The 23,115-nt window shown below is 54.8% G+C and overlaps 2 protein-coding genes across 5 annotated transcripts; one reads left to right on the forward strand and one right to left on the reverse strand.

Annotated features, from left to right (window-relative positions):
• The first annotated feature begins 855 nt into the window (after positions 1–855).
• On the forward strand, positions 856–18,844 carry CTNND1 (catenin delta 1). Of its 2 annotated transcripts, XM_065755072.1 has the most exons (21): positions 856–2,130; positions 4,618–4,735; positions 5,115–5,434; positions 6,524–6,595; positions 6,849–7,007; positions 7,212–7,744; positions 10,867–11,330; positions 11,433–11,616; positions 11,873–11,990; positions 12,370–12,523; positions 12,915–12,932; positions 13,173–13,241; positions 14,016–14,143; positions 14,792–14,942; positions 15,196–15,388; positions 15,494–15,608; positions 16,145–16,232; positions 16,542–16,589; positions 16,715–16,812; positions 16,938–17,003; positions 17,202–18,844. In XM_065755072.1, exons 3-21 carry the CDS (start codon positions 5,240–5,242, stop codon positions 17,211–17,213), a joined length of 2,865 nt encoding a protein of 954 aa, XP_065611144.1. In that variant the 5' UTR covers positions 856–2,130; positions 4,618–4,735; positions 5,115–5,239; the 3' UTR covers positions 17,214–18,844. The 2 variants fall into 2 exon arrangements, with proteins under 2 accessions (XP_065611144.1, XP_065611145.1); XM_065755073.1 differs by lacking the exons at positions 856–2,130; positions 16,938–17,003.
• A 492-nt stretch (positions 18,845–19,336) lies between these two features.
• On the reverse strand, positions 19,337–22,796 carry LPXN (leupaxin). Of its 3 annotated transcripts, none has more exons than XM_065755076.1 (9): positions 22,544–22,796; positions 21,797–21,945; positions 21,617–21,672; positions 21,205–21,307; positions 20,978–21,136; positions 20,735–20,908; positions 20,588–20,669; positions 20,324–20,472; positions 19,337–19,661 (listed from the first exon to the last, which is right to left on the reverse strand). In XM_065755076.1, exons 1-9 carry the CDS (start codon positions 22,554–22,556, stop codon positions 19,395–19,397), a joined length of 1,152 nt encoding a protein of 383 aa, XP_065611148.1. In that variant the 5' UTR covers positions 22,557–22,796; the 3' UTR covers positions 19,337–19,394. The 3 variants fall into 3 exon arrangements, with proteins under 3 accessions (XP_065611148.1, XP_065611147.1, XP_065611146.1); XM_065755075.1 differs by having other exon boundaries at positions 20,978–21,133; positions 21,205–21,310; XM_065755074.1 differs by having other exon boundaries at positions 21,205–21,310.
• Between the last annotated feature and the right edge of the window lie 319 nt (positions 22,797–23,115).

A 23,115-nucleotide genomic window follows, 5' to 3' on the forward strand; every position in this document is an offset into this window, starting at 1 on the left:
GGCAGCCCCCACCCTGCAGAGCACCCTGGGACAGCTGCCCTGGGGGTGGATTGCTGACATACCAGCAGAACAAGCCTTGCTCTCTGTGGCCAGCCCTTTCTTTCTGCGGCCAGTCTCGTGCTGTTCCTTTCTTCTTCCCCGGGGGCAGCTCTGATTGCCCCGTATGGGCTGAGCCCAGCTCTTTGCTCCCTGGGGCACTGAGCATCTGCCCTGTTCCTGGTGGGACCTGTCTTCTGCCAGAGGATTGCCCACTGTATTTTCCATCTTCTGTGTCTGGGCTGGTCCTCGAGACTTGATCTCTATCGTGCATTCCTGCCTTTGTTGGGGGGGGGGGGGGTGCTTGAGGGGGGGTGCCACGTCTGCTTCCTCACTCTAGCCTGGTGCACAGGCCCCACCCTGCTCTTATCTCTCCCCTCTTATCATCCTGCCTTGGCTGCTGGCCCTTTCCCTTATACGGCCTGCTATTGTGTCTGCTTGCATCCCTGCAGGTAACTCCTTGTGCAGGAGTGCCTTTCCTAACAGAGACTGCAGCCCTCACGGCAGGCTGGGCCACTGCTCTGCTGCTGGTCGGACCCGTTATGTGCTATGAACGTGGAGTGGCTCTCTTCACTGTGACTGCTCCTTGAGGTTCCTCCTGCCCAAACTCTTACCAGGGCCTGGTGGTGTGGGATGGGCTGCCCATGGGGCAGGGAGTGGCTGTGTCAGCACAAGTAGCTCCTGGGACCTTGGCTCGCCTTCCTGCCTGTCCAGAGTCCCTTCTGTGTCCTCTGCGGCAACCTCCAGGCTGCTGGCTAAGGATCTGCCTTGGATATAGTTCTCTTTGCTGTGGGAGCTGTAAATGAGCCATGCTGCTTCTCTGTGGCACTTCTCAGAGTGGGCCATGGGCTACTATGGTTTTGGATGTGCATCCGGAAGATTGCGTTCTCCTGATCATGGTCCCGCTCCATATGTTTATGTGCAGCTTCTCTACCTCAAACAGTGCTGACCTATTGCTCCTTGTCTGGTGTTAGTGCTTGTTTCACTGTGCAGTGTGAGGGCTGCACGTTGCTCTCTGAGCCTGGACCCTCTTCTCATGGGTATAGAAAGATGCCAGAGATGTTGGTTCATTTATTTTTTAGCTAATTGAGGCTGACCGGGAGCCTGTGGTGAATTAGTGGGGATGTGAACCAGTGCAGAGCATCAAGTGTTGTGCGCTGTAAGAGCTCAGACAATTGCAGGCTTCAATTATTGATGGGGCTTCTGTTTTTACTAGGAGCATCCACGATAGGTAGATGGAACCTAGAGAATTCGTTGTTTCCTCCCTGGAGAGGACAGGGTCCTGGTACTGAGAGCTGTGCGTGTTCCCTGCTGAAGGGCAGCCAGCCAGCTGGCTCCGAGCCCCTCAGATGGATAGGGCAAGGCTAATTGCTGGGGCGAAGTTGCCATTTTTCTTGTTTTGTAGTTGAGGGAGTGTGCCTGCCAGGCTTGCCTGGCCTCAGCTATGCTGTCCTTGCCACGTCTTCTCCAGCCCTGTGATCCACTATTGGGTGAGGGGCTACGTCTGTCCTGCTGGAGGGAGAGGCAGCTTTGCTCCTGCCTGCAGCTGTAGATGGTGTCCTGTGGTGGGGCAGACCTTGTTCTGTGTGGAACAGGTGTGTGAGGAGCATCAATAGACAGGAAAGCTGCTGGGGGTGGGGAATAGCAGCCGGAACTGCTGTGATGCTGTCATGGCACAGACAGGGAGACAAGGGCTGTGGGTGTGCCTCCTGGCAGGGAGCTGGGCAGGGCTGACGTGGTGCAGGTGGCTTCTGGCTTTGGAGGTGCTTGGCTTGAACTTTGCCCAAAAAATCTTCAGTGCTGAGGATCTTAACTGCAGTCATCCTGAAGATGAGTCTGCAACTGGTCCTTGTGAAAAACCAGCCAGAGGGGCTGTATGCTTGAGTTGCTTTATGCTCTGCAGCAGGTGGTGCTTGTCAAGCCTGCTGTCTGTGTCTTATCTGTAGGATCTTGTCTATGCTCTGCCCATGGTGTCCTGTTCCCTGTCTGCCAGCTCAGGGTCAATGTCCCTGGCTGGCAGGAACCTTTCCTGGTGGGGAACCTTCAAGACTTGAACTTCATCCTCCAGCAGAATAGAATGTGGGTGAACTCCAGGTGGGTACAGCTGTGATTGGACCCTCAGTTGATTTTCCAGGTGAAGTATTTAGTTTTGGGACAGGCAACCATCTAAAGAGTCGGGAACAGAAGGGTTTAGGAAAAATATCCAGAGTTCTTCCACTGGGCTCTTCAGAACATTGTATTTCTGTTGAAGACTGGTTCCAGGAGCTCAGAGTGCAGCCCAGAGCTGTCCCAGCGCTGGGAAGTAGGAAAATGAGGCCAGAAGGACCGGGATGTCAGGCTTTCTGGGTGCGCACATTGGTCCCTGGGGGCTGTGGGATGAGCACTGTGGTGTTCCTCGTGCCCTGGGGTAGGAGCTGCTTGGGGATGTGCTTTGTCTTCAGGCTTTTCAGTTTTGCCCTGAACCAAGCCCGCTGAAATATTTTTGGCTTGCTAGGTTTTTTAAGTAATGGGTGTGTCAGAGTGCCTCTCATGATGAAAAGGCTTTCATGCAGCCATCCTCGAAGATGGTCATGGTCTGGCTTTGGAAAAATGCTCTGTGAAGTTGTATCTTCAGAGCCAGGGGGATGAGGAGGGGGGAATGGGTGCAAAGCAATCCCTGGAATTTCATCCTTTGCTTTGTGGGATGCAGCTCGCTCAGCTTGGAGCTGTCACAGGCAGCTTGCTCTTTCCTCTTCTTTCCTGTTCTGTGTCCCAATCTGAAGATGGCTGTTACCCCACGTTCCCACGGACAGGCGGCAAAGGTCTGTGCTGTGCCCAGGGAGCACCATGCTCCCCAGTACTGTGGTATAGGAGCCACCAGGGAGTTGGCAGAGGGCAGAGATTTGCGGCAGACCCTCAGCAGCTGGGAAGGCATGTGGCTGGCGTGCTGCTTGGGGTGTGTGCCCCAGCCGGTGCTGGGGGAGGGCTGTGCTCTAGCTTCTGCTGAGATGGATGTTCGTGAGTGTGAGGAAGCAGGGAGAGTGGGCAAGGACTGGTCCTGTTCCTTCCCCCACTGCTGTGTGTTTACTCCCTGTGGAAAGGGCAGGAAGGAAACAACCTCATGGCTGCTCCAGCCCCTTATCTGGATCCCTTAACAGCCCTGTGAGTTCCATTGTTAGCATCCACATTCTCTGGGCTGTGCTCCCAGGGGATGTGTGGAGGTGGGGATGTGGGCCAGAGTGGCATTGCTGGCTGTGTGGGGCCTGCCTGGTGGCCTTGGGGAGCTGGAGGGATCTACTGGGGTGTCTGCCCTGCTGGATTCTTTCCTGCAGCAGCAGACTCCCCCAGCGTGGCAGCCTGGGGGAGGTTGTTCTGTGCTGGAGCCCTTTTTTGTCAGGGGCTGTTTCTCCCTTTTTAAAGGGCTTGGTGAAATGCTGTGTGGGAAGTGAGCACTCCTTCACTAGCAGCGTGCCAGCAGTGTTTCTGGCTGGGGCTTGGGTGCTCTGTTGGTGTAGGATGTCTGTGTGTGGTAGGACCATCCCATGCATTCGAGGAAGCCTGGGTGCCTGTGAGCTCAGTCCCCTGGCATTGCAAGAACTATCTTGCTGCAGCCTCTCCTCAGTATGGGCCATGGGGCTGGGCCTTGCAGCCTTGTTCTGTGTCTAGGGGACTGTCACTGAGGAACCAAGTCCCTCCCTTAAATCGGATAGACGGGGGGTGTTTGATTTGAGGATGAGAGCTGAATTCTTCTGGGACTGGGACAGGGAGGCAAGGTGATCTGAGTCTCTGCTGGGCCCTGCACGAGTAGAAGAACTAGATTTTTTTTTAATTGATGAAGACAGATTACAGAGTGGCAGCAACCAGATGTTGGGATATGCTGCAAGCAGCCTCTGAAGCATGTAGAAAAAAATCCCCCCTGCTTTGCTGGATTTTGTCTCAGTGATGTCTGATAGTGCTGGGGCAGATGGGCTTCTTGAGCATCTGTGGGAAGCTATGGGGCAGGCATTTCAGGAAGTGTTTAATCTGAATACTCTTGAGTTAATATGGAAAATAAATAAAAATTAGAAATGATGCAAGAAAAAAGAAAAAAACACTTGACTCTTAGTGCCTCTGACCCAGTATCTGCTTCAGGCTGAAACTGGAGGGAGTGGGCTGTCAGGGGGTGAGGGGCTGGAGGGAGATTGGTACTATGTAAGCATGGTGGTGCCCATGTTCCTGGCCCTGGGTCGGCAGTGGGAGAGTGGGCAAAGCTGGTGCTGTGTTGGAGACCGTGGGAAAGCAGTTCCTGCGTTGGCTGCCTGGCTTGAGCGAGTCCTCACACGCCTGCTGTGACTGCATGGGTTTGGGAAAACCTCTTGTGGGCTTGCCGGGGCTTGGCTGGGGAGGTGGAGGGCCAGGCCTGTGCTGTTCCTCATCAGTGGGGAGCAGTTGGAGGGGCTGCAGTATCTGAGGGAGCTGTTGCAGAGACAGTGCTGAGCCTGCTGCTGTCTCAGCTCCATCCTTCAGAAGGAGAGGAGCCCCTTCCTCAGCCTGTGTCCCCTTCCCTGCCTTCTGATTTAAGTTTGCTCGTGATTTGACCCTGTTCTCCTGCTGTCCCTGCAGCTCCCTTCCTCCTGCTTCCCCCCTGTGGTGGCTGGGCTATTTCTCCCATGACTCTCTACGTCTAGACCTGGCTGTCCCGTGCCTTTGCCAATCACACCCGAGCTTCCTCCTCTAACAGGTCTGTATGGAAGAAAATCTCTCTATCAAAGTGTGTTCATTGTGGTGTGCTGATTCACTGTTTTCTTTTGGGAGGGGATGTTGATGGGTCTGAGGCAGTGCATGTCCCATATCAGTGGGCTGAGGACCTCCTGGGATAGCTGCAGGTGTGGGAGCCCTGACGAGAACCTGAGGGTAGTGGTGGAGTGGCAGCTATCTCAGAGGGGTTCATGCAGGCCCCTTCTGGAGGTCCTGTCCCACTTTGCTCCTTTTCCTGGGTTGGAGGGAGCTGTGAATGTTTTATTTTTTTTCCCCTGTTCTGAAGAATCTCTCTTAATGAAATCAGTCTCTTCTGACCTTTTTTTTTTTTCTCCTCATTTCCTCCCTCAAATCATGTGCAGTGAAGAGTGGGGCTCCTCCCCTTCTGGGTCACTTTTCCTCCTCTCACCTTCACACCAAGCCAACTCTGCTTGTGTCTCCCCGTGCCCTTCGCCCCTTCCCCGCCCGTCCTGGGTAACCGTCACCCATGGACGACTCGGAAGTGGAGTCGACTGCCAGCATCCTTGCCTCTGTCAAGGAGCAGGAGGCACAGTTTGAGAAGCTGACACGGGCGCTGGAGGAGGAGCGGCGCCATGTCTCAGCCCAGCTGGAACGAGTACGGGTCTCCCCACAGGACGCCGGCCCGGGCTTGGCCAACGGCACACTCTCCCGGCGGCACCAGGTAAAAAAGGCCCACAGCAGAGGTGGGCACAGAGGCTCCCAGAGCCCCTGTCCATGTCAGTCCCGTCTCGATGGGGATGGCCCTGGGCCTGGCTCCCTTTGGCCCTCCTTGGCGATGAGGTGGAGGAGAGCTGTGCTGGTCTCATAATGCTGATAGTGCTGTACATGGCTGGGGCTGACGTGAGCTGACGATGTGCAAACCTATCTGGGTCTTAATGGGGGGAAGGTATTGGCCAGGAGGGTCTTGCTGGCAGGTCAGCTCTGGTTTTGTTCTTCTGTGAGCAGTTAAGGCTGGCTGTGTTCAGTAGCTGGGTATCCCTCTGCGTGCTACCTGGCTTCTCAGAAGGTGGGATGTGAGTTGGTGTCTTAACTGTGAGGGTGTCTCTCTGATTCCTCTCGTGTAGCAATGGGCATGTATCTGGAATCTTGGTCTATCCCTGGAGTAGCTAAGCCCAGGACTATGAGAGGTCTCTTCTCTGCAAGGCTCAGAGTGTGGTTTAATCTACCTTGGCTCAAGGTCTCTGTCTTGCTCTTGCTTTCCTGGGCTGTTCTGGGGAGGGTACCCTTGGAGCTGGTGCACAGTGGCACATAGAAAGCATCCACCTTTCTGGCTGTGAAAGGTGGTGCTGCTAGGAGAAATGTGGGATGGGAAAGGGTGGTTGGTGAGGCAGTGTGAGCAGGTCAAGCTGCAGCACCCTGCAGTCAGCTACCAGGTGTCTGCATGCTCCGTTGCAATCCTTGGTAGCTTCTGAGCACATTTCTTGTAGCTCCGGCATCAGGAGATGGGAAGGGTCGCCAGGGCCACTTAGGGAGTGAGGATGCTCTTGGCTTCTCCATAAGAGCATTAGAGTGGCATGCAGGCAGTGTGAGGGAGGTGGGCTGAGTGCCATGTTCTGTAACTTCTTTCGGCTGGGTTGGGTGGTGGCTTGCTGTGTGCTACGCAGACTTGAGGAGTGATGTACGGCATGCACTGTGCCTGTCAGAGCCATCTTGGGACCTGGGGCTGGCAGGAAAGGGAAGATAGCTGCAATCCTGGCAGGGACAGAGGAGTGGTTGGGTAACAGGTCTGCAATGGTGATATGCATTTCAGAACGGCCGTTTCTTGGGTGATGCTGACCTGGAGAGACAGAAGTTCCCAGATCTGAAACTCAACGGACCACAGGTAAGAGGAATGAAGCTGTGGGCGCTGTCCTTGCTGGATGGAATTGTGGGCAGACCTAGTGGGAGAGGGGAGCTTGTTTCTGATGTGGCCACCTTGGCTGAATGGGCTTGGGGCATGATTGTGAGTGTGGTCTACTGAACAAGAAGAGACTGGAGGGCTCCCTGTAGTATAAGATCTCTGGCTGTGCTGATGTGGTGAAGTGAGTGTGTTGTGCTGGTGGTGAGGGCTAATTGACTGCCCCTGCTTCCCCCAGGACCACAGCCACCTCTTGTACAGCACAATCCCCAGAATGCAGGACCCAGGCCAGATTGTGGAGGAGACGTACACCATGGAGGAGGACCCAGAAGGGGCTATGTCTGTTGTGTCTGTGGAGACATCAGATGATGGGACAACCCGACGCACAGAGACCACGGTATGTGCCTGGGGAGGGCGTAGTTGGATTGGACTCCAGCTAAGTGCTCAGTGGCCCAGCTGATCACGGCTATGATCATTGCCAGCTCACTGTTTACGTGAAATCAGTCCAGAGTGAGGTGCTGGAGTGGTTGGGGTCTCAGAGGGTGCAGCGCTGTGGGACAGGATTTCCTGATGGGAATGTATTCTACATCCCACTCTCTAGGTGAAGAAAGTGGTGAAGACTGTGACCACCCGAACGGTGCAGCAGGTCCCCATGGGGCCTGATGGGTTACCCTTGGAAACATCCCCTGTCACCAGCAGCTACGTCCAGACGATGGACAGGAACTTCCGCAAGAATGGCAACGGTGGCCCTGGCAGCTACCTGAGCCAGCCAGGCACAGCCACGCTTCCTCGCAACTACCATTACCCCGATGGCTATGGCCGCCCCTATGATGACAGCTACCCGGGCAGCGATCACAGCTATGGCAGCCTGTCCCGTGTCACCCGCATTGATGAGCGCTATCGCCCGTCTATGGACACTTACCGGGCCCCCAGCCGCCAGGACATCTATGGCCCCCAGCCTCAAGTGCGAGTTGGGGGCAGTAACATGGACCTCAACCACTTCCACCCCGAGTCGTACGGCCTGGAAGATGACCAGCGCAGTGTGGGCTTCGATGATGTGGACTACGGGCTTATGTCTGACTATGGCACAGCCAGGAGAGCAGGGACACCATCTGATGCTCGACGTCGGCTCAGGTATTGGGGTATCAAGTGTGTGGCAGCAGCTGTTGGGGCAGGGGGTTACTCTAGGGTCCCTTTAATTCAGTTCTTACCAAAGGTGTTGAATCAGTTAGGTTAGAAAAATCCCACAAGATAAAGTCCAACCTTGATGTAACAAGATGTAATATAGTGGATTACTTTGAACGTAATTTGAGTTGCATTGCCTTAAAATTCTTCACATTCTCAACAACAGCTTATGCCCTTAAGTCCTTCAAGTGTTCACTGCAGAGTGAATAGAAAGAGGGACAACACCACGAGCTGAGTCAGGCATGGCTTGTGCAGGAGAAATCTTGTATCTGCTTCTAATTAATTGTGTGCTTAATTGGTGGTTAATACTCAGTGCTAATTGAAGCAGTTGTCCTGCAGCAAGGAGTTCCACGAGGTGGCTGGACATGGCTCTGGGCTCTTTCCTCTGCACTACCTGTTTTATTAGCATGGTGGGAAGGATCCAGCTGTTCTGTCACTGGCTGAGCTTGGGTGCTGCAGTATTCATCCTGTGCCCCAGTCTGGTTTATCTGCTGGGAAATGTGCCTGATGCCTGCTGAAAGCAGCAGCAGCCTCACCATTGCATTTTTTGCCAAGCTGAGAGTGACAGGCAGCCCTGAAGGAGCCATGCTGAGCCTGGGGCTGAATCAGACAAGGCTCAGTGCTGCAGTGCCCTAGGGAATGCTCTTGCAGGGTGGGACAGGCTGCTCGACCTGTTTGTCAGTTGCAGCTTCTCCCCTTGTTCTACTCTGTGTGATCTGCAGCTCTTCCAGCCTGACCGCTGTGCAGCTGCCTTAGACAGGTAGAACAGGGGCTTGGTGGTCCTAAACTGCCTTCCAGATGTGCTGCAGGCATTTTGGAGTGTTACATACTGGAGGCTATTTCTGCCAGGGACTGGTATCTCGTCCAGTTCTCTCTCTCAGAATGTGGCTGCTGGCTGGCTAAGCCTCTCAGCTTGCTCTTGTGTGCTGCTGTGTGGAGTTTAGGGAGGTGCTGGAGTGAACTTGACTAGTGCTAAGATGAGTGAGGCTGAGGCTGGACCCTAGTGACGGGGAGTGGCTGCTGGTGGGCTGGAATGCACATCCACTCCTGCTGTGGAGGCAGGCAAAGGGCTGACCACAGGCTTCTTTGCTTCCAAGGACAAGAAGCAGAAGCTTGAGAGGAAGGAAAAGGAGGCATTTGCCAGCCCCTGTCAGAGATCCACCCATCTCTCAGGGTGCATCCTGTAAATCCCCAGTAGCTCTTGGCTGCTGCAGCAACTGAAGGAGGAGATTTGTCCTTTCGGCTTGTGCCAGCACGAGTGTTTCTGTTGCTGTGTTGAACCAGTTGGGGCAGTTGTTCTTTCAGATTGATTTCCCCAGCCTTGTGTTGTGAAGTGTGTGCTGGTTAGAGGAGAGCTGGTGAGGCTGACTTGAGCAGCCTGTGAGAAGCCAGCTTTGGCAGTCCTGAGCCCCCTTCTGGCCCCTCAGCATGCCCCTTGGACAGAAGGGATAAGGCAGAGTCCAGAAGACAGGGATCTGTGCAGCCCTTTCCTGTGGCCCCATGAGCAGGCTCTCCCTCCCCATGCAGACCGATAAAGATCACAGCAATTTGTGGAATCCAGGCGCTGTTGAGCTTGGCTTGTCCCCCGCCTTCTCACTTACCATCTCGTTCAGCTGACTGGCTCACTGAGATGGCAACAAGCAAGAGCAGCATCCCACCCCCTGCCTTCAAGATGTTTGTCTTGAGCAGGGGCCTGGTGTTTAATGACTTCCTTCAGAGAGGCAGCTTGCCAGGCACGTGGGGGACGAGGGAGCATGTTAGGCAGAGTGTGGGGTGTGTGTGCTGGCTGTATGTGGCCTTGTCTCCTCTGTATAACTCTGCTTGGAGCTCCCTGCCTGCAGAGAGGCTCAGCAGCAGCACAGGAGTGCTTCCCTTGCCTTTCCCTGCCTTGCTATTCCATATTCCTCTTTTGGGGTGCTAAAGGCTTCTCCTGGGGGTGAGGCCAGCTGCAGGCTGTGTTGGCAAGAGCTGAGATGTCTTTTTTTTTTTTTTTTTGCAGTGTTGGCATTGGGCAGCTGGCTTGCTAGTGCTTTGTTCTGCTGCAAGGGCAGTGTTGGTAGGCAGTGTGATGCTCTCATATGCCAGACTGCACAGCATTCCTTGGTCACCAGCCCCTGGAACTTGTGATTTGGGCAAATTCCTGTACCCAACTTTATAGGGGAGGTTGTGCAGGGAGCAGAACCTTTCTTGCAACTTTCTGTACCCACTCATAGTCAGTGATAGGGATCTTCCTGTGTCAGATTTGGGAGCTTAGAAGTGGGATCTGAAGGTGGCTGAGCAGATGTGAGCCAGGGGACACAGCCTCATCTTGGACCTTGGTTGTGCAACCAGAGTGGATATAGCACAATGGTTCCAATTGATGTGGCAATCAGGGTAGTATAATCCCCTGCCTCTCCTGTCCCCTTCTGCTGGAGGCTACCAAATTCCTTTTGCCTGGGTGGAGAGAAAATATTTGCCATGCAGGCTTGCCAGTGACCTAAAAATAGGGTAGGAATTGGGGATTCTGTATGCTTTGGGTGTGTGTAGTAGCACTAATGCCCAGTGGATGACTTCCTTGCACCAAGTGCTGAAGAGTCTGGTGTGGAGTCCTGGGGAACTTCTGTCTGGTTTGGACTTGCCAGCAATTTGATGTGGGATGAACGTGCCCTCTAGTGGCCATTGGCCTGAGTAGCTGTTTGTGGTGTTAGTGTTGGTTCAGCCTCAGGCCTGGTTCTTGCCACTGTAAAGGTTACACAGAGAGCAGGATTTTGTCTGACCCAGAAGTGAGATCTGGTGGGTGGGAGGTGACCCTGGTTGCTGCTGGGGCTCCTCGGGAACCTCGTGCTTCCTGAGCCATCCCAGAGATGCCTGCGCTGGCCTCCAGGGTCCAGCTGGGCCCTGTGCAGCTCTGTGGGTAGGAGGAGGATACCATGGTGCTGCCTTGCAGCCTGGCTCCCTCCCCTTGAAGGTACGCTGCAGCAAGTAGCGACTGCGTACCGTGTGTGTATTCCCCATCCTCTGCTGAGTGAGAGGAGGCACAGCATCCGCCTGGGCACAGGGCTCACACTGATTCTTGCTGTCTCCTCTCCTAGGAGTTATGAAGACATGCTGGTGGATGAAGTGGCTCCTGACCGGTACTACTGGGCCCCCCTGGCTCAGCATGAGCGGGGCAGCTTGGCCAGCCTGGACAGCCTGAGGAAAGGAGCACCACCCCCTGGCAACTGGCGTCAGCCAGAGCTGCCAGAGGTGATAGCGATGCTGAGCTTCCGCCTGGATGCTGTCAAGTCCAACGCAGCTGCTTACCTGCAGCACCTGTGTTACCGTAATGACAAGGTGAAGACGGAGGTGCGCAAGCTGAAGGGCATTCCGGTGCTGGTGGGATTGTTGGACCACCCCAAGAAAGAGGTCCATTATGGTGCCTGTGGGGCCCTCAAGAACATCTCCTTCGGCAAGGACCAGGACAACAAGATTGCCATCAAGAACTGCGATGGGGTGCCTGCTCTGGTGCGCCTGTTGCGAAAGACCCACGATATGGACCTCACGGAAGTCATCACAGGTAACGGTTCTGGGGAGGTGAGGCGGCAGTAACCTGCTGGGTGAGATGTAGGGTGTGGGCATTTAAAGCCTGACCAAACACCTTCTATATGTGGCTTTGTAGGAACACTGTGGAACCTGTCTTCGCACGACTCCATCAAGATGGCCATTGTGGATCACGCACTGCACGCCCTGACTGATGAGGTTGTCATCCCCCGCTCAGGCTGGGAGCGAGAACCCAACGAGGACTCAAAACCCCGCCATATTGAGTGGGAATCAGTACTCACCAACACTGCTGGCTGCCTTAGGTAAGGGAGGGGGAGCTGCAGGCTGCTGGCAGAGAGCTGGAGCGTGCTGGGGCTGCTGTAACACTCCATCCTGGAGTGGGAAGAGCCTGCTTTGCTTGCTGTGGAGGAGCAGCTACTGTTGATGTGGTGGTGCTCTTTGGCACTGTAGCAAGAAGCCAGAGAGAGGTCTTCCTTTGATTTGAGCACTTCTGAGTGTGGACTGCTCCTTTGCCTGCCCTCAGCTGTTTTCCCATGCTGTATCTCTCTTGCTTGACAGGAATGTGAGCTCAGAGCGGAGTGAAGCCCGTCGGAAGCTGCGAGAATGTGATGGGCTGGTGGATGCCCTGATATACATCATCCAGTCTGAGATTGGCCAGAAGGACTCAGATAGCAAGGTACTACAGAGGGATGCTAGGTACTACAGATGGGCTAGTGCAGCAGGGCAAGATGCACAGTGCTCTTCAATTTATGGGTTGTTCCTGGGTTTGTCCTGATAAGGACAAAAGATAGAGGAGGATCAAGGAATTTGATCTGGAAGAGCTATTTGAAGAACACCTAAACCAGGCACCTGCCTTGCTGTGCCTGGGAGGAGAGTTTCTTTGGGGTGTGACCCATGTACTGCGTGACCAGGCATTGGGCTCTCAGCCAGCAGTTGGCAGTAGGAGTACCTGACCCTACAACAGGGCTGTGATTAAGTCAGTGACTGTAGCTTTTGCTCAGAGATGTGGACTGGGCACGTGCTGCTCTTGAGTAGAACTATCTGTCTTTCTTTAGCTGGTGGAGAATTGTGTGTGCCTGCTGAGAAACTTGTCCTACCAAGTCCATCGTGAGATCCCCCACGCTGAGCGCTACCAGGAGACTCCTCCGGCCACCACCACCAATGCTGGGCCCCATGCTGCAAGCTGCTTTGGTGCCAAGAAGGGCAAAGGTTCGTTGGCTGGTGACATGAAGGCATACTTGCTTCAGTGGGTCTTTAAGGGTGGTCTGAGATCTTTGTGATCTGCTCTCTTATCTCTCATGTGAAGGCTAAATTGTAGCTTTCTCTGGTAACATGGTGACTTGTGTCTCCCTTTGCTTTGGGAGTTACTGCTTGGCTCACTCAAAGCGTTAGACATGAGCTAATGGTGCCCTGGTGGGTTTCTGTGGTGATGGGATGGTGGTGGATAGATAACCACTAACTTCACATCTTCCCTTTTCTTGTGTGTTGTCCCTTCCCCTTCCCTTTGCTTTCTTGCCAAACGATCTGCCCCATGATGCTGTCGGCACTTCTCTCCTCCTGCCTCCCCTTTCTCCTGTCCTCCTCTCCGCTTCGCCAATAGACGAATGGTTCTCCAGAGGTGAGTGTGCTCTTGGTTTTAATTTTTCCATGGTGAAAATGATCGGGTGCCTTCCTGAGCTCTCTGTTCCCCTGCAGCTGGCCTTGTGCTGCCTGCAATGTGACTAATGTCCTTGGTGGTGTGCATTGGTAGCTTCTGCTCACCTCTGGGCTTGTTCTTGTAGCAAGTGGCAAAAAACTGTTTAGCTGATGTGGCTGGGGAAAATGAAGTGTCTTATGCCTCTGTGCTTGCCCTTTAAAGGTAAAAAGCTTCCTGAAGATCCTGGTGTAGATACAGTGGATTTTCCCAAAAGAACAACTCCAGCCAAAGGTATGTTGTCCAGTGTGTTATGGACTTGAATGTGTAGAGCTCCTTTCCCACGAGCAGTCTGGGAAGGGGTGTGGCATTGAGGTTTTTTTTCCCGCTCACTGAAGAAAGCCTCTTAAATAGGCAGAGGTTTGACTTGAAAGTAGCTTGTTTCTGGTTGCCCAGGCTTACAAGCTGGGCTGCAGGCAGCCATGAGGAGGCCTGCTGGTCTTGGTGTGGGTTAGTGCTACCTCAGGACAGGCTTGTTGGGGCTGCAGAAGGAGCCTTTGGAGCTGAGGAACAGTGTGGTGACGCAGCCCTACAAAGAGGCCTCTTCTGCTGTTGTTTTGGACTTGTCAGTGTCCTGCCTGCTCATCTCTCCTTGACATGAAGGACAGTCAGGATTTTAAACTAAAATGCCCTGCCTAGAGGAGTGTTCTCCAGGATGAAAGTGAGGAAGGGTCATTCCAAGGCAGACACCTAACCTCATTGCAGTGATTCCAACCTTAAGGGTAGCAAATCACAGCCTGTCTGTGGCCCGCTGAGCAGCTGCTGTTGGCCACGAGTTTTAGTTCTGCTGCCTCTGCCCCCAAAACACTGTATTCTGAAGTCTGAAATTGATGACTGATCTGAGCTGTTCGTCTAGGGTGTCTGTTGCTGAGGCACAACCTGTCCTACTGTGTCCTACCAAAGAGCTGACAGTGCCTAGCAGTGCTCCTTTGAGTAAGTCTGTTGCTTGGTCTTGGGTACTGGCGGAGGTTATTGAGTAAGTTCTTCCTCCCTGTGCATCTCTGGCAGGCTATGAGCTCCTCTTCCAGCCAGAAGTGGTCCGGATATACATCTCCCTGTTAAAGGAAAGCAAGACTCCAGCCATCCTAGAGGCTTCAGCGGGAGCAATTCAGAATCTGTGTGCTGGCAGTTGGACAGTGAGTGCTGTGTAGAGCTGGGCATCGGTGTTCATTTGTGTTGAAGGAAAGGGGGATATGGGGAGTATCACCTCTTGGTGTCAGCAGAGATGTGAAGTGTTAAAGCTCTGGCATTCCAGGCTGTTGCACTTCATGTGGCTTGCTCTCAAGAAGACATCATTCAGCAGCACAGCTCAGATGTGAACAGTGCAGGAGAGATGTGGTCAAGGGCTCTTTGCTCACTGCCAGCTGTGCCTTTCCAAGGGCTGCCTGTGTCTCTGCCTGCAGTCTGTTCCCTGCCACTTCTTCCCTTCTGCAGTCCGCAAGAAGGGAGTGTAGGTTTGGGGCTGCTCTGTAGTCCTGCTATGTCTTTGCTCTGTATTCTCTTAGTGTGTGTGGAACGATAAAACAAAATTGTGCTTGCCTGGCTGGCAAGGGAGCTTTGACACCTGTAAATCAGCCCTCTCCCACTCACAGTCATTTGCCTGAGGTTACCTGGAGATGGGTCTGGCACCTTCACTGTGTCTCTCCCTACGGGTGAACCCAGGACCCTTGATTTCCAAGGTGGGTGGGTGGTAGAGCTCCCAGTAGTGCCCCCACTCCCCCACATGGAGCAGGGTGAAGCTGTGCCTGCCCAGTTTCCACTGTGTTGTTCTGCTCTCCCCACAGTACGGCCGGTACATCCGCTCAGCACTCCGCCAGGAGAAGGGACTCTCTGCCATTGCTGACCTCCTGACCCATGACAGTGAGCGTGTGGTGAAAGCAGCATCTGGAGCCCTCCGCAACCTGGCTGTTGACTTACGTAACAAAGAGCTGATAGGTGAGAGCTGTGGATGCACCCCACACCCATCTGGCTCCAGATTTCTAGGCTGGGTGGCTGAGGATATGCATGGGCACAGTGGCTGCACAGAGGGTGTATGTATTTCCTTTCTTAAGGGAACATATACTGGGCTCCTTGAGAGATGGATGCATCAAAATTGATGACCAATCTCTGATCTTTCAGTGGTGACTTCTTTTTTTAGTCACTGTTCTTTTCCTTGTTCACTCATGCCCGACTATTTGCCTTTATTTAGGTAAACATGCCATCCCCAACCTAGTGAAGAACCTGCCTGGAGGCCAGCAGACTCCAGCCAAAAACCTCTCTGAGGATACAGTGGTGTCCATCCTCAACACCATCAATGAAGTCATTGTAGACAACCTCGAGGCTGCCAAGAAGCTGCGGGAAACGCAGGGCATTGAGAAGTTGGTGCTGATCAACAAAACTGGGTAGGCTCTGCTTGAAGGGTAGTGCAGGGATGGAGAGGGGCTTCTCCTGAGTCTGCCTTGAGGCTGTGGGCGTTGCCAAACATCTCTTCCTTCACTGCTTTCTAGGAACCGCTCAGAGAGAGAAGTCCGAGCAGCTGCCCTCGTCTTGCAGACAATCTGGGGCTACAAAGAGCTGAGGAAGCCCCTGGAGAAGGAAGGCTGGAAGAAGTCAGATTTCCAGGTATGGGGAGTGCTGGAGGAGAGTACCCTGTTGTGCCTCGGGCAGTAGACGGGGTCCTGCAGCAGGGAGGAGGTGCTCTGGGAACTCAGCAGTGTTTGATTTCAGCCCTTGTCTCACTGGTGTGACTGGAGACTCCTGGAGGTGTTGCCTCTGCCACTTCTCAGTGGTTGGATGGCAGTGGAGCAGAAACACTCTGCAAAGTATTAAGCCTTTGATCGTCAGGTCTACTAGCAGGGAAGGTCTGCAGTGCTAAAACTGTTGTGGCAGTACTGAGATAACAGGGTCCTCCAGTGTTTGCTTTCCTTCCTAAAAGCTGCAGCTGCCTCTTGAGGGCTGTGTGCTGCCCTAACCCAGCTTAGGTAAACCACCTCCACCCTTGAACGTGGGTACACCCAGAGGCTTTGGAGCACCTTCTGGTCCCTTCAGGCTCTTTGCTCAAGGGCTGTGGGTGGGAAGCATTGCTGGGTGTGCTGGGGCTGCAGGGCTGCTGTGTGCCCAATGTACTGAGTGTGAATGGTGGCTGTCTGGTGTCCCAGGTGAACCTGAGCAATGCCTCTCGGACCCAAGGGGGAAACTCCTTTGATGACAGCACCTTGCCTCTTATTGACAGGAACCAAAAAACAGGTAAGTGCCCTCCCTCCTTTTGGCACTTGTCCCACTTTAACCACCTTGTAGGTACCAATGTTCCCTCTATACTTTTCACCCTCAGCTTCTTTGGGTTCCCCAGGGGCTCACACAAAACCATCCACATGGGGAGTTTGTGTTTTTTCTCAGGGTTATAAATGATGCTCAGAGTTTACATAAATCCTACAGTATCTCTGGGCCAACAGTTCTGAGGCTGGAGCTTTCTCCGGTCTTATTCAATTCAGCACTGGTTCTACTGCTGCTCATGGCCACAGAGGCTACGTCTGATCTGTTTTCTCATCCTTCTAGACAAGAAATCCTCCCGGGAAGAGATCCAGATGAGCAACATGGGACCAGGTAGGAAAGGAACTGGAGGATGAGCGTCTTGCTTCTCCGATGTGCTGTGAACAGCTTGCCTCCTACGGGGAGGATGCTGCCTCACAAAAAGGTAATGCAACTGATGGTCTCCTCTCTTGCTCCAGACAACTATTCCACGCTTAATGAGATGGACCACAGCAGGACACTGGACAGATCTGGTGATCTTGGAGACACAGAGCCAGTGAAGGCAGCACCGTTGATGGTGAGCAACTTCTCTTAATGAAGCTGAAGTGGGCAGCAGTGCAGGGAGTGACACTCTTGAGAACTGGGCTCCTGTGACTAACCCCTGCCTGCTCCTTTGCCCCTACTAACCCTGTGCCTCTGCAGCAGGAGGAGGGGCAGGAATCCCAGCCTGAGGCAGAGGAGGATTCTGCTGTTTTTTCCCCTGTGTCGGTATGTCCTGCAGTGCCCTGTCCAGTCTGAATAGTGGTGGCAAATCCTGCTCTTCTGTTAGGGGTGCTTTGGGTGGCCAAATCATGCTTTGATCGCTGTCTGCAATCGCTGCCTGATCCATAGGGGCCGTGTACACATCTTCACTGATCCATCCTGCTCTGGATGTGCTAACGTTTCTCCTTCTCACTCTCTCCACAGCAGAAGATCTAGCTGCTATCCCCGCCTCTGCTCAATTTGGTTGATAATATATTTTATATATATAAATATATATAACTCTTCGTGGTGGAATGGACCGAATTTTTTTCAACTTTTTTTTGCTGGACTGTTTGTGCCAACTAGCCAGCCAAATGACTGGGCCTGGTCCCACAGGAGGCAGCCCAGGCTGCTCTGCCTCCTCTCGGTAGCTGCACCTCCCCGTTCTGGGACAACTATCAGTAACTCTTCCTCCCTGTCCTCCACCACCTCCTTCCTTCAGAGAGGAGGCCCTCCTGCCTGACTGCCTGCACCAACCAGTGAGGATGCTGCAAAACAATTCCAGACCTCTGCCTTGACCAGGAACTGCCTTCTCTGCATCGCCTTCCTTCTGCTTGGAGTCTGCTGCGGGGACAGGGACCGAGACCTTACTTGCCACCTCCCTCTGTTGCCTATTGGATATTCTTTTGTGTGTGGGATCACTCTTCAGCTGAGGCTGCAGGGATGAGAGCATCTCTTCCTGGTGGTGGCAGGACAGGGGTGTGAAAAGGAGGCTAGAGTCACGGGGGTGTTGGTGGGAAGGAGAAGCAGCAATAACTCTTCTTGCTTTGCTCTAGATGAGGCTTTGGGGGTGTGGGAAGAGGGATCTATCTAGCTCTCTTTGGCCTGGCTCTGGATCCTGCTAGGGGGAACCTGGTTGTGGCCCTTGAGGAGGGATCCTTATATAGGGAGAGGGTCTGTGTGGTGCATATGGAACAGGCCTCTCTGCCCTGGGGGTGATCCTTCCCTGGGGAAGGAGGAGGGAAAGGAGAAGCAGCAGGGCTCTTGAAACTGGGTTTCTTAGGGAACTGGCTGACGTAGCGGTGGGTCTGAGAGGGAATGTGCAGCAGGTAGAGCCTGGATCCTATCCACCCCCATGCACCTGCTGCCTGTGGCAGTGCCCCCTCAGACTTCTCTTGACATGTGCCTTTCTTTTGCCACTGTGAAATAGCTCTTTGAATTGTACTGTCTGGCTTCGCTAGGGGAAGCAGCATTCTGGGCTCCTGGGAGGGCTGAGCTCTGCCCTGCTGGCAGCCTGAGCTGGGAGCCCAGTGGGGAGCATCCCAGCACCGCTGCCCTCGGCTGCCACTGCTGGTAAGGGAGCAGGGCTCTCCCCTCTTTTCCTGTCCTGGGGAGACCAGGATGTCCCGGGAGCATCTCTGTGGTGGTGGGGGTGTGTTTGGTGCTGTTATCTTCTGGGTGAATAGGGGGAGGCTTAGGCTCTCTGTGCAACTGGAAGCCTCCTTGCAAGGCTGCAAAGTGGAGGTGGAGCCCTCCTCAGTACGCACACTCGTGCCTCGCTCTTCCAGCTCCAGCCACACCTCAGCTCCGTTTGGTTTTGTTCTGGGGTCTAACTTCTTTTCCCTTTAAATACGTAAAACACTAATTCCTTTTAATTTTTTAATTCCAGATGAACCAAAAACAAAACAAACCACAAAACCAAGCTTCCCCCTTCCCTCCTCTCCTGCACGGGGCAGGGGAGCTGGCTGCAGGGTGAGGGTGGAGGGGGTGGGAGCGCCCCGCTGTTCCTTGTCTGATTCCTGTGCACACTCTTGTAACGCTTTTCAAACAAAATGATTTTTTTATATAAATAAAGTTTTTAAAGTGTGTCCCTGCGTGGCTACTGTTGGATGCTGTGTTGCCACCTCTCCTATCTTAGCTTTACAGCTGGGGCTGCCCTCTTGCCCTGTCCTCGTCTGCTGGGTGACAGATTGCTACTCGGGTTGGTGTCTGCTGCAGTACAGTGACAGGAGGAGCTGAACCACTGTGCCCCCAGAGCACAGCTTCCTCCTGCAGTGTCTCTCCCTGGCTTTCTGCTCTCAGTGAGCTAGCGCTTGGTCCATTTTTATTTATTTGCACAAGAAGTAATAATTTTTTTTTATCAAGCATCACCAGCAGCTGTAAGGGAAGTGGTGGGGGAAGCCTGCCCAAGTGAAAGCTGGGGTTTCGTGGGTGTAATGCTGGGGCTGTCTGGGGTGGAAGGAGCAATGCTGTGGGTGTGGAAGGGCAGGGATGAGAGGCAGGGTGTTTGCTTCAGCTGGGGATGCTGAGGGATATAAGCAAAGGGATTTCTGGCTCAGCCAGCAGGGCTGGCTCTTGGTGCTGATGACAGGGAAGTCAAGCAGAGCAGCAGCAAGAAGCACAGAGGGAGCCTGGTGCTCAAAGGAAGAGCTTGTCGTGGCAGACCTGGCAGTACATCTTGTCCCCGTGCTCACGAAAGGTGCCTTTGTGCAGCTGGCTCAGGCAGTAGGCGCAGATGAAGTGCTCGGGGTGGTACTTGTGGCCGGCGGTGGTGATGCAGCGCCCGGTGATGGGGTGCCCACAGCCGCGGCACACGCTGCCCTGCCGCTGGTGGAAGTGCAGCTCGCAGTAGGGCCGGCCCTCCAGTTCAAAGAAGGAGCCAGTGGTGAAGCTGCTCAAGCAGTCCTGCAGGGGAGAGGATCATTAAGGTTGCTGAAGATCTCCAAGTTCATCTAGTCTGCCAACCCATTCCTGCCGAGCACACTGAGGCATGTCCCTCAGTGCCACATCCCTGTGTTTCTTGAATATCTCCAGGGATGGTGACTCCACCACCTCCCTGGGCAGCCTGTGCCAGTGCAGCATCTTCTGAGAATGAATGTTTCCTCAGCCAACCTGAACCTCCCCTGGTGCAACTTGAGGCCGTTCCCTCTCATCCATTTGATGTTACCTCAAAGAGGAGGCCAGCCCCCACAACCTCCCTTCAGGCCTCCTCCAGACTGAACAACCCCAGCTCTCTCAGCTGCTCCCTATCAGACTTGTGCTCCAGACCTTTCACAGATCTGTCTTTCTCTGGACACACTCTGTGTCCTCAATGTCTTCTTTGTAATGAGAGGCCCCAAACTGAACACAGCACGCGAGGTGCAGCCCAACCAGGCCTGAGTACAGGGGATCACCTCCCTGCTCCTGCTGGCAGTGCTATTGCTGATAAGAGCCAGGATGCTGTTGGCCTTCCTGGCCACACTGCTGGCTCACGTTCAGCCATCTACCAGTGAACTCATTAGAGAGGAGGGCGGTATGGTGTTGGGGATGCGCCTGCCCTGCACGGCTCTGTCGTGCTGCCCGCTCACCGCGCAGACGAAGCACTCGGGATGCCAGACGCCCTGCAGGGCTGACAGGTAGTTGTCGGTCAGCGGCCGCTCACAGCCCTGACACTTGGGGGCGAAGAGGACCACGAAGTCCTGGAAGCAGTAGGGTTTCCCGCCACGCTCATGGAAACCTGCAAGGAAGGAAGTGGGATGTGCGTTGGGCTATGGAGGGACTGGGAGGGAGAGATGCAGGAGCCAGGCAGGGTTACACAGCAGGGAGCAGGGGGATGTCTCCTCCAGACAAACCATCATCTCCGAACACCTTCCCGCAGTGGGCGCAGAAGAAGTGCTCGGGGTGCCAGGTCTGGTCCATGGCGGTGAGGACTTTCTGTGGGCACAGGAGAGGTGAGGCGCTGGGTAGCGGGGCACAGAGGTGGGGAGGGCCGTGCTTACCTCGCGGATGGGCCCAGCACAGTAGGCACAGCGTGGGGAGAAGGCCTGGTGGTAGTCCTCCTCGCAGTACGCCTGCCCCCCACGCTCAAAGTAGGGCCGCCCACCCAGCTCCTGCCCGCAGTGGGCACAGGTGAAGTGCTCGGGGTGCCAGGTTTCTCCTAGGGCGGTGAGCATCTGCGGGATAGGGATGAGTAAGGAACCTGGGGGCTGCTGTGAGCCCCATGCCCCCGCCCCGTGGCTCACCTTGCCGGCGATGGGCTTGCGGCAGGAGGCACAGATGGCAGCAGGAGCAGCAGTGATGCCCAGCTCCTGCAGGTCCCGTGTCAGGCCACCCAGCATGTGGTCCAGTGAGTGTTCGGGGCCTGCCTGCGCTCCGGCTCCCTGCCCAACCGCTGCCAGCTGCTGGGATGGGGTAGGTGAGGGATGGGCTCCAGCCTGCCCTGTGCTGTCAGCCCCAGGATGCAGCTCACCTTGCTTTGCATCTGGCCCAGGTCAGCCAGGAGCTCATCCAGCTGCCGGGCGGCTGCAGTGGGTTCAGGTGAAGCAGGCAATGGTTGTGGGGTCGGTGTAGGACTGCTGGGCACAGCAGAGAGCAATGAGTACTGAAGTTTCAACCCTAAGGCTGAGGAGCACCTGGGACAGAGTGTCTTTCCTTCACCCCAAAAAAGCTGCTCAGTCCCTGCAAGCTGTGGTAAGGGACAGGGGCTCTTCGTGGGACATGCTGGAAGCACACCCCTCGCCCTGGCAGTAGGCACAGCAGGACGTGACACCCCCACCCCAGCTCACAGAAGGACGTGGGAACGTTGAGGAAGCTGGGTGAGTGTGTCCAAGCTAAGGAAGGGGTAACCCCAATGACTCTGCCATCTCGTGGTTTTATTTTACCTGTACACAGTTTCCAAACTCTTTCCTGAAGGCTGAGCCCGAGGCAGCAGTGGCACCTGGAAGGGCAAATCCCTGTGGCTGAGCTCCTGGCGCTCTTCAGCATCCACGCAGCACCCCCACTCCTGTCATGGGCTGAGCAGGGCCTCAGTGCAAGCCCCATTCCCAGGCCCTGAGCATTACCTTCGGAGCTGCTGAGGCAAGTGGCTTCTGGCTGCTGGGGGCTGGGGGCTTGCTTGGGGGTGCATCCTGCTGCCTGGAGCTGGGTGTCAGCAACGTGCAGTCCGTGGGGGCCGAGTGGGAGCTCTGCTCCAGCTCTGCCAGCAAAGCATCTGCAGGGAGAGATGCATATAGGGAACCAACTCCCACACTCTCCACACCATGCATAAGCTGTATCCAGCTTACAAAGAAATATCCACTGCCCTGAAGTTCCTTTGAGCACAAGTCCTGGCATGGGAAAGCTCACCCTAGGTAATTCCTGTGTCCCAGAACAGGGGGATCCATAGGGAGGACAAAGCCCTTGCTCTTTCTGGTTTCACCTTCCCACCCTCATGGCAGGACATGGTGACAGGCACCCCTAGCAGTGTGGCTGCCCCCTGAGCCCCATCTCCCAGCCTGGGGCCAGGGCACCCTTGTTTATGGTGCTGCCTTCCTGAGCAGGTTGTTGGGCCCCACTGTGCACAGACAAGATTGCACCGCCACTGAAGCCTGCTTCCTGCCTTCAAGCACTCTCCATTTTTGGCAAGGCTCAACCGCCCGTCTGTCCTCCGAGATGGGGGAGCAGCCCTGCTGCAGTCCCCTCTGTGGCATCCCCACCCCTCCAGCGATGCAGGAAGATGAGGTTCCCCAACCTGACAGGACAGGACCCCGCAGCGAGCTTGGCCCCGGGGCCAGCTCAGCCTTCCCCAGCACCAGAGGGACCCAGCTTACCCAGATCTTCCATCCTGTCTCTGCAGGGCAGTGTGAGCAGCAGGCTGGGCTGCACCAGTGCTCAGTTCCGCTCCCCAGCCTCGCCTCCACCCCTGACACCAGAGTTCATCACTGGGCTTTTTCCCTTGTGGGTTGCGCATCACATGCAACATGTAACAAGCGATGAAGGCTGGGCCAGAAGAGGAACAAACTGAGCAGTGGCTGACCAAGGGGCTCCTGACTTGACAAAGAGCACAGGCTCCTCATGCTCCTCTTCTGGGAGCTACCAGTGGTATGTGGCAGAGATGGCATCCCCATGTTCAGCAGGTGCAGGACCGCCCTGCATCCGCCCAGCACAGCTCTGCCTTTATAGGGAGGGCACCTGCAGCACATCCTTGCTGGCCTGCTTTGGACGGTTTCAAAGCTGCTATAAAGCTGTGGGAGCAAATGATGCCACTCTGGCAGAGCCCATAGCTCCCCACTGCTTCTCCTGCAAGAACACATCTCATCCTGCCACAGCCTTGCCTCTGCCACCCCTCCCATGCCATGGGGTTCTTTGATCTCCCTCCCATGTTCCCTGGCATCACCTCAGG

This window comes from Cyrtonyx montezumae, unplaced genomic scaffold, assembly GCF_038088225.1.
Source record: "Cyrtonyx montezumae isolate F1298 unplaced genomic scaffold, pur_monq_1.0 scaffold_10, whole genome shotgun sequence".
NCBI lineage: Eukaryota > Metazoa > Chordata > Aves > Galliformes > Odontophoridae > Cyrtonyx > Cyrtonyx montezumae.